Consider the following 14,342-nt stretch of genomic DNA (forward strand, 5'->3'; position numbering starts at 1 on the left):
GAAGAGAGAAAGTAGGGAGAGGGGAGAAGGAAAAGGAAGGGGAGAGGAGAAAGCAAGAGAAGGAGAGGGAAAGGAGGGGGAGATTGAAGGAGGGGGGAGGGGTAAGAGGGCAAGAAGGGAGAGAGGAGGAGAGGAAGAAAGAAAGAGGAAAAAGGACGAGGGGAGGGGAAGGAAAGGAGGAGGAAGAAAAGAGGAAGAAGGAAGAGAAGGGAGAGAGAGAGAGGGGAGAGCAGGAGGAGATTGAAGGGTGGAAGAAGGGGGAAGGGGAAGAGGGAAAGAAGGGAGAGGGGTGGAGGAAGAGGACAGGAAGAAGCAGGAGGAGGAGAGAGGGAAAGGAGGGGAAGATTGAAGGAGGGGGAGGGGTAAGAGGGAAAAAGGGAGAGGGGAGGAGAGGAAGAAGCAGGAGGAGAGAAAGAGGAAAGGATTAGGGAAGGAGGAAGAAAAGAGGAAGAAGCAGGAAGAGAAGGGAGAGAGAGGGAGGAGAGGGAGAGGAGAGGAGAGGAGAAGGAGATTGAAGGGTGGAAGAAGGGGGGAGGGATGAGGAAGAGGAGAGGAAGAAGGAGGAGGGAGATGGAGGAGGGGGAACGGGAGAGGAGGGGGAAACTGAAGGACTAAAGGGGGAGGGTCAACAGGGAAGAAAGAGGAAAGGAGGAGGAGGAGGGAAAGAGGAAGACAGAGCAGAAAGGGGGGAAGAAGAGGGGGAAAAGAAGAAGAGTAGGAGAAGAGAGGAGGGGGAGATGTAAGAAAGGGAGGAGGAAGGGAAGAGGAGGGGAGGGGAAGGAAAACAAAGGGGAGAAAGGGGAAGGAAGAGGAAGAGAAGTTGTCTTTGTGTGTCCTTTTGTGTGATCTCCAGCCTGAACCAGATCTGAAAGGACTCTGAAAGGGTCAGTTCAGGTGCTGGGCTCTGTAAACCACTATCCCTTTCCAAATTCTCCACCAGCCTCAATGTTACAGCTATTTCTTTCCATGCCCACTCTGCTGGAATAGTTGGGAAGTCACAAAGTAAATCTGATTGTCTCCAATCTCCTATCATCTGCTGCTTGTAACCCTAGTCCAGAGCCAGTCAGTACTTTCCCAACATGCTCTCATCCTATTGAGGCTTGTCCATGAACTTCTTTTAGCCAGGTACCTTTGCTCTGCTTATAACCTCTTCCCATCAAATCTATCGTAGTGCAGCAGCTGGAAGCTTTAATGCCTCGTTTTAAATACATCCCCTTGCTTTCCTTGTCAAGTTACAGTGCTTCCTAATTGCTTGCTATATGATCAAATCAAGATTCCTAGTATGTGCCTCAGTACTATTCTAATGAAATAATTATAGAATGTAGCCTAGGATATTGGACAAGTCAAGACTTGGGATTAAACCTGGGTTTTCTACTTATCTTTATGGCAACCCAGCAACCTCTTTAGGCCTGATTCCTCTTCCATAAATTGAAGGTCTTACACAAGATAAGAGACAGCAAGGTACAGAGGTCAGAATCCTGAGCTCAGGTGCTTCAGAACTTGCTAGCTGTGTGATCCTGGGAAAGGCATTAAAGCTCTCTTGTGCGTCAGCTAACTCATCTGTAAAATAGGATTCTGTGGTCTCTAAGGTATCTTCCAACTCTAAATCCTAGACTCTGAATAAGGAGATGGGGGGCGGGGGTGTAATCCACTAGGCTGTTAGGTTTTTAAAGCCTTTCATTCCCTAGCCCCTTAGTATCTTTACACTCTTCTCACAATCTGCTACTCTTCATGTACTACAATTCAGTGGCCCTGGCCTCTTGGCTGTTGCTATCACTAGACTCTCTCCATCTCCCAAATCCAGCCCTTTTCACTGGCTGTGCATCTGGGAATACTCTCCCTCCTCACCTGTCTCCTGACTTCCTTCAAGTCTCTGCTGAGATCTCGCCTTCTACAGGAAGCTTTTCCTAGTTCCCTTAGTGTCTTCCCTCTGAGAGTAACATCCATCTACCATATATACGTCTTGTCTGTACATTGTTTACCTTCCACTTTAGACTGTGAACACCTTGCAATGGAGGACTTGTTTTTCTTTCTTTGTATCCTCAGTGCTTAGCTGTGTCTGGCACATAGTAAGTGCTTAATAAATGCTTGTTAACTGACTAGAATCTACTTGGAAGATAAGATCACTCCCATGGAGCTTAACTATCAATTAACATTAAACTAGCCAGTAATGCAGAGTTCAACAATTCCCTTCTCCTTGCTTTCCTAAACTAAATTCGAGGTCAGAGCAATAGTGGAGACCAGTATGGGAAAGGTCCTGTGGACCTGGAGTCATGAAGAAGGTTCAAATTCCCCAGACTTATTAGCTGTGTGACCCTAAGCAAATCACAGTATCTATGAGCTTGTTTCCTCAGCAGTAAAATGAGGATAATAATAACACCTACCTCACAGGATTGCTTTCAGGATCAAATGAGATTATGTATAAAATGTATGTGTATACATATAAAAAATAGAAATGTATATATAAAATATATAATAATGTATAGATAAGCACTCTGTGGATCTTAAAAGTCTCTATAAATGTGAGGTATTTTTTTATTTTCCAAAGGAGTTTGCAGTAATAGACATTAATGAATCCTCACCATGCAGCTTTGGTAGCTAAATGGTCCAGGGAAGAGGGCTATGCCTGGAGGCAGGAAGACCTGAGTTTGAACCTGACCTGACACTAGCTTTGTGCCCATAATCAAGAGTTAACTTCTGTCTGCCTTAGTTTCCTCAACTGTAAAGTGGGGATAACAATAGTACCACCCTCACAGGGTTGTTGAGAAGATCAAATGAGATACCTATAAAGTACTTAGCAAGCCTGGCACCTAGCAGGCACTTAATAAATGCTTGTTTCATTCCTCCCTTATTCTTCCCTTTACCAGGAAAGGAAATTTCCTTTAGGGAAGGAATGAGGCAAGGGGACTATTTCTAGTCAGAGCCACTAACATATTCAAATGGAGGAAAGCCAGTGTGGTAATGACTCTATACAAGACCTTCCATTATTTTCTCCCAGATTTTTGGATCTAATCAACTCACATCATATCAAATCGAGTTTGGATTTGCCCAGCCAGGCAAACTTACTTTGTGACCCAGTAGATGCCCTCATCTTCTTATGTGCCCTTCCTCCTTCAGAAAATGCCTCTTCTCTGATCATATTCTTACCCTCTTTAAAAATGAGATTTCTTCCATAATTACTTTACCACCTCTAAGATCCAATCATTTCAACATAGGATTCCTTCAACACTCCAGTCCACACTGTTTGTACCTGTTTATTTTCTTTGCTTATGTTCCTAAATATTTTTTATTTCTTTCTCATCTCTCCCTACACTTAAGAGAAAACACCATACCTACCAGTGTCTTGGTATCAACCCCAGAATTTAGTAAATTAGCTGCACAATATTTAACATTAGTATATACCACTGTGAAAAATATAAAATGTTTCACATAAGTTCACATTTGATATTCACAAAAATTCTGAGTCTGGCAGGGTATTATTCCCATATTAAAGATAAAGAACTAATTGACAAAAATGTCTTCAAAATATTTAACAATCTTCTAATATTTTTTAATCTGTGAATTACAACATTTAACTAATACTTTAAAATCAGCCAGATCTCATGCTTGAAAGAGAATGTGTCTGAAAAACAACTAAAATCAGAATCAGAGGAAAGCTAGATTTAGCTTTAATAAAATAGTCACAAAAGAAAAAACCATTGAAAAACTGTCACATTTATTATACTGTAAAATACCAAGATGATTATCCTTCAAGTTCCTGTCTCTTGATAAAAGGGTTATCAGCTGATTTTTTTAAAATTAAAAGTAAAAAAAAATTAAATTTTTTATTCATAGATTCTTCGGGGTTCCTGTAACACCACCCCACCTTCTTTCATGGCATTTTGTAGTCGCTGTATCTGGTTTTCAGATAGGGAAAGAGAAAAGTAGATTCAGTTAGCACTACATTAAGGTTCAAAAAGAAAATGATAGCATAAAGAAAATATATCTATTATTGTCCCAAAAGAGAAAGCACTTAAATAAAACAATACCAGCAACTTGCAGTAATTTTTCCCATTACAAAGAAGAAACAACGTTATTTTTTAAGGAATATATAATTAGCACCTACTATGTATAAATAAATTGGTCTTAATAATAATGGACTAACGTAAGTGTGCCAAAGACCTTTAGTACCTTGATATATAAAAGACAAAGTACTTATCAAAGATAAATCCCAAAGTCCCAAATACTGGGACTGCTGCAAGGAAAAGAATTCAATATACAGCTCCTCAACCATATCCAAAAGCAATTCACTTCAAAACTGAACATACCGATTCTGAGGATGATTCCCAAGAAGTGGGGTAGAAGACCATGAAGTTGATTCCAGCCTCCAGGCACCGCTGAGCCAGAACCCTTCCGATATTTTCACTGGCATTAACACTTCGAGTTCTGTAGAGGTGCTTCTTAATAGCCCATTCTCGGGTGGATGCTGAAACTGCAACATCCCCATTATGATGCTCAACAAATGCTTCTATGTGGTGCTGGGTCCGATGAACTTGCAACCTGGAGGAAGGAGAGAAAAGAAAGATGAGGTAATGAAACAGACTGTTTAATTACAAACTCTAAATTTCATTTCAGACTCCCTAAAATATTTGACTTATTAAAGAGCTGTTGTTTTAGGAATGATGTATATTGTCATTTATTGCAATGATGCTTGACTTAGATTTCCTCTAAAAGAATCATAGATTTGGAGCAGGAAGAATTTTTTTTAAGAACATCCTGAGTATTGGGATCGAAATAAATTACTTCAACTCAGAAATTACAGCCATGGATTTGGAAGAGAACTTAGGGATGATCTTGTGTGACCCCCTTCCTTCAACAGGTAAGAACAAAAAAGGATGCTCAGAGAGACTGACATCATTTTGGCTTAACTAGAATTAAGCTGCTAAAGCAGGTCAAGATTACATTTTCCACACTCTTATATTCAGGCTGATGAATACAAAATGACAAGAAATCCTACTTCAGGCATAGTGTCTTTACGTACTGTCCCGTAAAGTAACGGATGCTCTCAGTAGGACAAGCAGAAAGAAATGGAAGGACAGGGTGGAGGTTTCAAGGGAGCCTCCCGACATCCATCCATCCTTCCGGCTCGTTCCTCACCTGCAGGCGCTTTGTGCCCACCGCCACCTGCTTCCCTCGGGTGCCCCCAGCCCAGGCTCACCTGTGCCAATAGGCTCGGGGCGGCCACACGGTGGCCCAGCCCCGCTCCTTCCGGGCCAGGGCCAAGCGCTCCAGATTGTGAGGGTTCCGGTTGGTGAATTCCGGCGCGATCGCCTCATTTTCCTTCGTGTCCCCCTCGGGCGCCGGGGCCGGGCTGGGGCTAGTGGTGAAGGGCGCCAACCGAAACCCTGCAGGAAGCGGAACGAAGTGGGGGGAAAGGAAGCAGGGGTGGTTAAAGAAGCCCACCTAACCCGCAGAACCCGGAGCCCCGCACTGCGGGGCCCGAGAAGAGCAATTAATGCTACTCGCCCTCCTCCTCCCTCCCCCAGCCGCGGGCCTAGCCCCCGAGCTGCAGAAGCAGGAGCGCCAAAGCGCTGAACTCCGTACCCGTGGTCCCCTATCCCCACCACCAGGGTGGCTGATTTGCCGGCGAGTCCCGTGGGCCACTCCCGAGAGAGTTACTTCGGGGTCATTCTGAGGATCGAGGCCTCGGTTCTTACCGGGCTTCCTGAAAAGAACCAACAGGTCCCGGCCCCACACCCACAGGGCCATGGTGCCGATGACCTTCGGAGAAGCGGCCTCCGGAGAAGCGGCCTCCGCGATCTGCTCCGTATGGCTCAATGGAGCATCTGGGACTCCCTGGGCGCAGCCATGTTGGTTCAGGGCAAAGAGCCTTGGGAATACGGCGCATGCTCATTAACTGAAATGAGCGCGCGACACCGGCCAAAACAAAGATGGCCACTTGCCCTGAGCCAATCAAAAACAACTCTCTGTTTCTCCTTGACTTTTAGGGATGTGTGACCCTGGGCAAGACAGCCAGGCTTTCGGTGTCCTGAGCGATTGTTTAAGACCGCAAGAGTGGATGAAGGGTCAATGCTACACCAGACTATCAAAGAGATACTTTACAGAAGTCGACAAAATAATAACTTATCTACAGAAACAAAAAATCAAGACTATCATGGGAAATAATGAAAAAATGTAGGAATGAAGGCAGAATAGCATTTTCCAACTTCCAACTGTGTTATAAAGCAGCAGTCATCAAAACTTTCTGATACTTGTGAAAAGATAGAGAAGACCTCCCTATGTGACACCAACTGCTGAGAAAACTGGAAAGCAGCCTGGCAGAATTTAGGCTTACATCAGTTTCTGATGCCATCATAAACTCAAAATGGATACATTACAATATTAAAGGTCATACCATAAAAAAGTATAAGATAACCACAACACATACATCTCACAGCTACATGTAGGAAATTTATTTTTAACTAATCAAGAAAAAGAGGCAATTACAAAAGATGAAATCATTTTGATTACATTGGTCAATCAGTCAAGAGTCAATAAAGACTGAACACTGGCTTATAATAAATTAATGCGATGCTCTGTACTAAGAGCTGGAGATACAAAGAAAGTAAAAAAAAGCTGTCTCCTCTCAGAGTTCACAGTCCAATGGGGGAAGGGGGAGACAATTTGTAAACAACTATGTACAACAAGCTACATACAAGAGATATTGGAGTTAATCAAGAGAAAGCCACAGAACAAAAGGGTGCTCCCTGTAGAAGGTGGGACAGGAAGCCAGGGAAGCCAAGAGGCAGAGACAGGAGGGGAGAGAATTCCAGGCATGGAAAACCACTGCTAGTGAAAATACCCAGAGGCAGTATCTTGTTTGAGGGCCTGCTAGAAAGCAAATAAATAGAAAAATAGAGCATGTGGTGGGGGCATGCGTTAAGACTGGAAAAGCAGAAGGGGGCAAAGATTATAAAGGGCCTTTAATGGGAAGCAGAAGGTTTTATATCCAATCCTGGAGGAGACAGGGAGCCACTGGACTTCACTGAGTAGGGAGGTGACATGGTCAAATCTGTGATTTAGGAAGATCACTTTGGCAGGAGGTCAATAAAACCAAATCCATTATGTGATACTGAACCATTTGACATCACTAAGGACTTTTTTTCTGGGTCCTCAATATCACTATCTGCTGAGGAGTTGGTGAGAGGGTACCTCCAAAGAACGGGTAGCCAGGTCTGCATCTTCACATGGGTCAGACTCCTGGATGACAGCTTTCCCAGCTAGGTGCAAGCAGGGCCTATGGGGAAGATGGGAAAGAAGAAGGATGGGACACAGCTGTTCTTTGAGGTCTTGGTTTCAGGATCCTAGGCACCTCCACTGAGATCAAACTGAATCTGTGGATTTGTTCCTTAAAAACAAAGAAGGCATAGCTAGGAACAATGAGTAGAAGCTGCAGAGGGGCAGACTTAGTCTTCCTAACAATTAGAGCTATCCAAAAGTAGATCTGGCTGACTTGGGGGATTAATGGTTCTCACTAGAAGTCTTCAAGCAATATACCCCTTACCCAAGATATCATAGAGAGCATTCTTGTTCAACCACAGTTGGACTACAAATCTTCCAATGTCTCTTCCAACCAAAGTAAACTACAAACCTTAACACAAGGAGACAAAATGTGATGTTTGTTGTAAGTATCAGAGACTTGAGGTAAAACCCCATCATGGAAATGGAATCCCATTATATATTAAGAAGAATTATTCATGTGAAGAAATCCAGGAGTGAAAGCAGGGAAGCATGATGGAGAGCACATGGCTGAAGAACAACAAAGGTAAAAACAGTTTTGACAGAAATTATTATGAAATAACCAATTATTGGGGACAGCCAGGGTTTTTGCCCTTTCTATTTCCTCATTCTCTACTAGGTCAAGCCAGCATTTGAAGAACATTGTAGATAATGATATTAAATTAACTTTCTCCTCAGTCTTGTTCAGACCCCACCCAAGTGGGGGAAGCCCATTGTGTTCTATTCAGTCTCAGATGGGGAGGGAGGAGTAAAAGCCTTTGTCTAGATTGCTTGAAGCTGGGGGTGTTCTGGGAGCAAGAGTGATCAGAATCACAGCCCCTCATTTGAATAGCCCTACCTCTCATTATAATATTCATTGTATCATTGTTAACCAATTAATTTAGTTGATTCCTGGGTGTTGGAAACACCCATTCTTCTAAGGGTATATAAGCATCTAGAAACTGCCACAATGGTCTTTGGCATTTGAGAGTGCTACTGACCCCTTTTTATTAATTATCTGCCAGCAATAATTAATAAAATGATTAATTACCCAGAAATAATGTCTCTCAAACTTTTTATAAGTCACAGTATTATAAGCAGAGTGTAATAAATATTTGTTGGATAGAGTTTAACTCATCAATCAACTAGATTTTTAAAAGATGTACACAAGTGTCAAATTGTCAATGATAAAAATAAAAATAATATTGGACTGTGGAAAGACTAGTATACTCATGCTATTGTTGGAGCTGTGAATTGGTTCAAACTTTCTGGAAACACTTTGGAACTATGATAGAAAAAGACACTGTTATTCATATGCTTTAACCTACATAACCTTTAACTCTATGGAAGGAAAACAAAACAAAAACCTGGAAACAAAATGGGCACTGAAGAAATTGCAGCATATCAGAGCATCATAGACTCAGATTTTGATCTGAGATTTAAGGTCATCTAGTCCAACCTCCTTATTAAACAAATGAGGAAACAGAGGTTAAGTTGTTTCGGTCTGAGAGATTGAGACTCCTCAAAGACTGGAGTACAGGCCCGGTCCTCTGGAATGAATTCAAAGACTCAAGCATTCTTTAAGCCAAGGTGGCAAAGATTTATTGTTACACTTTTCATTGGGCAAGGATTCTTAAGGAACCTGAGAGAGACTGAGGATGGAGCTAGGGTTTATATGGAAAAGGGCATGGGAAAGGAATGCCAGGGACACTGATGAAGTAATCCAAAGGTGCAGGTGTCTTTGGGGGCTATGGATGGGAAAGTACAGAGAATATACCAGACAGGGAGGGAGATGACAGAGGTCATCTTTGGAGTCTGGCAGGAGGAAGAATCCTTGGGCTGGCCAAGGACAAAACTGCTTGGGCTGGGCAAGGCACCCCTCTCCCTCTGCCTTGATGAGAGAATGCTCTGCAACAAGGGAAAGCTTTCTCACAAGATAGGAACTTACTAAGGAATTGGGAGGCTTCCAGAGACATGATCTGAGGGCTGGGGCCTGAGCAGCCCAGCACTCTCTCACCCAGCTTTTTGTAGCTGCACCAGGGAGAGAGATAAGGGTCATGCTGGGGCCCATGCATGAATAACTGTTAGGCACAGTGTCCTTGGGCTGGGGAGTGGTTGTCAGAGACAGTGTTTCTGAGACTAGGGAGAAATTGGGGTACAAGTACAAGCACAACCACCCAAGCACCCCATCAAAGTGACTTGCCCAAGATCACACAAGGTTAAGTGGAGGAGGCAGCATTTGAATACAGCTCCTCTAACTCCAAATATAGTGCTTTTCCCACTGCCTTATGTGATGGAATACTTTGGTGGTTTATGTTCAGAAAACCTGGGAAGATATTGTAAATGATACAAAAGAAGTTGTAGAACCACCAGACCAGTAAATACAGTACAATTATGTAAACTGGGATAACTGAGTCTAGGGAAATTTGGTGTGGTAGCAGAGTAAAAGATGGATGGGGAGTGGGGTGTTAGGAAAGGCAATGAGAAATCCTGTTAACAATGATCAATTTGGAGGCCAAGCAAGAAGTAATAAGGGTAACCCACCAATACTGCTATTAGATATTTCCTAAGGTAATCAGTGAAAAAGGGAAAGAACCTATATGCTCTAAAATATTTACGGCCATTCTCTTTGGGGTGACAGAGAACTAGAGACTGAGGGATGCCCATCAATTGGGGGATGTCTGAACAAGTTGTGGTATATAATTGTGACAGAATGTGCTATGAGAAATGATGAGCAGGTTGGTTTTAAAAAAACACCAAAAGACTTGAACAAAATAACGCAGAGTGAAATGAACAGAACCAATAGAACATTGTAATACCAATACTGTTTGAACAGTAACTGTGAACAACTAAGCTATTCTGAGAAATATTATCATTTAGATTAGCTACAAATGACCTATGAAGAAAGATGTTATCTACCTCCAGAGAAGAACTGATATACGTAAGTATGTATATATAAAAATAATGTTGGCCTTCCCGGAATCACATCGGGTTGGGAAGGAGGGAGGGAGATAACTTGGAACTCAAAATGTAACTAAAACAAATTTTTTTTTAAAACACAAGGGTTCTTTAAAAAAAAAAGGGATAAGGGTCTTATCCAGGGTAGTAGCCATGTGAATACGTAGAAGGGGGTAGATGCTGGAGATGTGGAAATAGAACCAATAAGATTTGGCATTGGACTGTGAAGTGAGGGAAAGTTGTGAACAAAGGTGACTGGGAGGATAGTGAAGTCTTCCACAAAAACAGAAAAGTTCAGAAGAGGAGTGGGTCTTGGGGGGGAAAAAACCCAATGATTTCTGTTTTAGATTGCTGAATTATGAGAAGCTTACAAGAACAGCCATTTCAAAATGTCCACTAGGCAGTTGGTGATAACAGACAGGAATTCAGTAGATACTATGCCTGGACTATATATGACTTTTAAAAATAAACTTTTTGACATCTTTTGGGTTTGTATAACCTACATTTCCTGTTATATTATTCCCTCCTCCCCTTTGAAGAGTGCCATCCGTTATAACAAAGAAAAACAGAAAAAAGTTCAGCAAAATTAACCAACACAATGAAAAAGTCTGACATGTAAATAATGTTCCACACACATAGTCCCCTATCTCTGTAAAGAAAGTAGGGAGGTATTTTCTTATATCTCTTCTTTGGGGCCAAGTTTGATCATTATAATATCACAATATTTGGTTTTAATTGTTTTGTTGTTCTTTCTATTTACAATGATGTCATTGTGTATATTCTTTTCTCGGTTCTGCTTACTTCACTTTTAATCAATTCATATATCTTTCCATGTTTCTCTAGTCATAATATTCATAGTTTCTTTCAACACAGCAATATCCCATTATATCAACGTTTAGCCTTTCTCCAGGCAATGAGTATTTACTTTATTCAGGTTCTTCACTGTTACCAAAAGCATTGATATAAACATTTTGGGGCCTTTAAAAAAAAATCACTGACCTTTTTGTTTCTCCTCTTAACCTGACTCTTCCTTCTTAATCTCCTTTGCTGAATCTTCATCTAAGCCTAACCCACCAACTATAGCTGTTCCCTAAGGCTCTGCCCTATGCCCTCTCCTTTTCTCTTTTATATTATTTCACTTGGTGATTTTACTAGATCCTACGGATTCTATTATTATCTCAATTTTGTTGATTTTCCCATCTATGTATACCACTCTAATCTTTCTCCCGACCAACTGGTTAGAGGATATCTGTAACTGGATATTGCATAGACATCTTAAACTCAACATGTACAGAACTGAATTCATAATTTTCTTCTTCTCCTCCCTCCTCCCCTTCCTAATTTCCCTATCACTGCTGAGGGCACCACCATTCTCCTCGACATCCCAGGAGTCATCCTTAATGACTCCTCACTCTCACTTATCCTCCATATACAATTTCCAAGGCCTGTTGACTTTTATAACATTTATCATATATACAACCCCTTCTCTCCTCTGATACTCCCACCACCCGGGTGCAGGCCTTCATCTCCTCACATCTGAACTACTGTAATAGTCTGCTGCTTGGTCTGCTTGTCATAAGCCTCTCTGTACTTCACTCATCCTCCACTCAGCTGCCAGTGTGATTCCTAAAGTACAGTCTGACCAGGTGACCTTCCTACTCAAGAAAAGTCCAGTGGCTCCCTATCACCCCCAGGATCAAATGTAAAACCCTCTGCTTGGCACTGAAGGCCCTTTGTAACCTTGCCCCTTCTACTTTTTCAGTCTTCTTACATCATTTACCCCACCATATGTCTTACCCTTTGATTTCTGACATTGGCTTCCTAGCTGTTTCTCAAACAAGAAATTGCATCTCCCAATTCTGGGCATTTGTCCTCTTCTATGCTTGGAATTCTCTTTCCTCTTCATCTCTGCCTCCTGGCTTCCCTCACGTCTCTACTAACATCCCATCTTTTGCAGGGAGCCTTGACTGCTCCCCGTTATTTCTAGTGCCTTCTCTCTGCTGAGAGAATTTATCCTGTATAGCTTGTTTGTATATAGTTGGTTGCATGTTGTCTACCCTTTTGAATTGTGAGCTCCTTGAGAAGATACTGTTTTTTTATTTTCTTTGTATCCCCAGTTCTTAGCCCTGTGCCTGCCACATAGTAGGCACTTAATAAATGCTGTTGACTTGATTTGACATATGCCTAGCAGTAGGTTTTCTGGGTCAAAGGCTGTGGCCATTTTAGTCACTTTTTAGTGTGATTCCAGAAGACTAGTGACTTCTGAGGTCCCTTCTGGCTTCAGAACTACATTATAGTCCTAAAATTATCTGAAAGGTAAGATTGATCATCCCTGGTATAATTAGGAAACGCTTTCTGGAAAAGATATTTGGCACTAGCTCTTAGAACAAGGACACCTTGATAAACTTTATAAACTTCCCCATCTCCATCCCCCTAGCACTTCACACGCAAGAAGTCTTAAAATAATAGTATTTCCTTTAATCCAAGGATAAGACATAAATGGAAGACTCAAAGCTCTTGGTCCTCTGAAGATCTCAGCGGGACTCCTGTGTACCAGACATTGCGCTAAGCAAAGACAAAATAGTCCCTCAAAGAGCTCGCAGTATGTCAGGGTACATAACACACAAGTAACTGTTGTACGGTTACATTGCAAGATATATATAGCATGATATATGTCAGGTTTCCTCAGGAGGGCACTAGCAATTGTGGGGAATGGGGGGAGGGCTTGTAAAGTCTTCCTTCGGAAGAGATGAGTCTTAAAGGAAGCCAAGAGTTAAAAAGGAGGAAGCCGGTGAAAAGATAGGGAAAGTGGCTGATGATTGTAGAGGAACTACAAGAAGGCCTGGGTCGCTGGAGGATGTTCTTGTGGTGCAGAGTATAGGGAGAGGACTAAAGAATCTTAAGGGGGAGGCACAGGAAGGGGTCGGCATTGAAACACCTTCATCTGTATCAACCTCCCTGCCACCAGGCATGGGAATGGCCAAACTGTTGTGGTGTAAGAGGTTGAGAGGTTGTGACCCCTCAAAGACCAGAGTACAGGTCAGGTCGTCTGGAATGAATTCAAAGACTCAAGCATTCTTTAATTCAAGGTGGCAAAGATTTATTATTACGCTTTTCATTGGGCAAGGATTCTTAAAGGATCCTGCGAGACACTGAGAATGCAGCTAGGGTTTATATGGAAAAGAGCATGGGAAAGAAATGCCAGGGACACTGATGAGGTAATCCAAAGGTGCAGGTGTCTTTGGGGGCTATGGATGGGAAAGTACAGGGAGTATACCAGACAGGGAGGGAAATGACAGAGGTATGGATCTTTGGAGTCTGGCAGGAAGAAGAGTCCTTGGGCTGGCCAAGGACAAAACTGCTTGGACTGGGCAAGGCACCCTTCTTCCTCTGTCTTGATGAGAGAATGCTCTGCAACAAGGGAAAGCTTTCTCACAAGACAAGAACTTACTAAAGAATTGGGACGCTTCCAGAGACATGGGGCCTGAGCAGCCCAGCTCTGTGTAGCTGCACCAGGGACAGAGATAAGGGTTGTGCTGAGGCCCATGCATGAATAACTGCTAGGCACAGTGTCCTGGGGCTGGGGAATGGTTGTTAGAGACAGTGTTTCTGAGACTAGGGAGAAATTGGGGCACAAGTACAAGCACCCAAGCACCCCATCAACACTGGGACCCAACTCGTCCAAAACCAGAGTAGGTACACTGGACTATTACTGATTCAGGAACCAGAGGCAAAGCTCTTCAGGGCCCCAAGGCTCTAACAAAAGGTTAGGCCTCCTCAATCCATTAAGGAACCAAGCACCTGCTGGGCACACACAAAGGAGGAGGCAGTTCTTGCCCTCGGGGAGTTTTTACGTGGTACTGCCATGTGCTCTCGCAAGCGGAAAATTGAAAACGCGGAACATCCCAAGATACGAAAAGCAACTTGGGTCAGCCGCAACTCTAACCTTAAGCTTACGTGCCCCACCCAGCAACCGCTTTCCAGAAACCACTAGAATTTCCTAGCCCGCATGCGCGCCGCGTCCTAGTTCAACTGCTCTTCCTTCTTCCGCTAGCACTAGAAACCAACTCCTCCCGTCCCCTTGCTCTTTTCCTCCCATCCTTTCTCTGATTGGACCAGAACCTGAT

The 14,342-nt window shown here is 42.9% G+C and overlaps 1 protein-coding gene across 1 annotated transcript; it reads right to left on the bottom strand.

The window, feature by feature from the left end:
• Positions 1-3,698: 3,698 nt before the first annotated feature.
• MRPL18 (mitochondrial ribosomal protein L18) lies at positions 3,699-5,880 on the bottom strand. Its single transcript, XM_020986728.2, has 4 exons — positions 5,697-5,880; positions 5,198-5,384; positions 4,308-4,539; positions 3,699-3,896 (listed from the first exon to the last, which is right to left on the bottom strand). The coding sequence occupies exons 1-4, from the start codon at positions 5,746-5,748 to the stop codon at positions 3,825-3,827; spliced, it is 543 nt and encodes a 180-aa protein (XP_020842387.1). The 5' UTR covers positions 5,749-5,880; the 3' UTR covers positions 3,699-3,824.
• Between the last annotated feature and the right edge of the window lie 8,462 nt (positions 5,881-14,342).

Source organism: Phascolarctos cinereus, unplaced genomic scaffold (genome assembly GCF_003287225.1).
Source record: "Phascolarctos cinereus isolate Bilbo 61053 unplaced genomic scaffold, phaCin_HiC Scaffold_5;HRSCAF=322, whole genome shotgun sequence".
In the NCBI taxonomy this organism is placed as follows: domain Eukaryota; kingdom Metazoa; phylum Chordata; class Mammalia; order Diprotodontia; family Phascolarctidae; genus Phascolarctos; species Phascolarctos cinereus.

Excerpts from the sequence above, each read along its gene's own strand:
- MRPL18 (XM_020986728.2), bottom strand. The coding sequence starts at position 5,748 with ATGGCCCTGTGGGTGTGGGGCCGGGACCTGTTGGTTCTTTTCAGGAAG. Across the intron at positions 5,385-5,696 it reads GGTTCTTTTCAGGAAGCCCG|GGTTTCGGTTGGCGCCCTTC; the intron begins GTAAGAACCGAG and ends CGCTTCCTGCAG. Across the intron at positions 3,897-4,307 it reads GGGAATCATCCTCAGAATCG|ATACAGCGACTACAAAATGC; the intron begins GTATGTTCAGTT and ends TCTGAAAACCAG.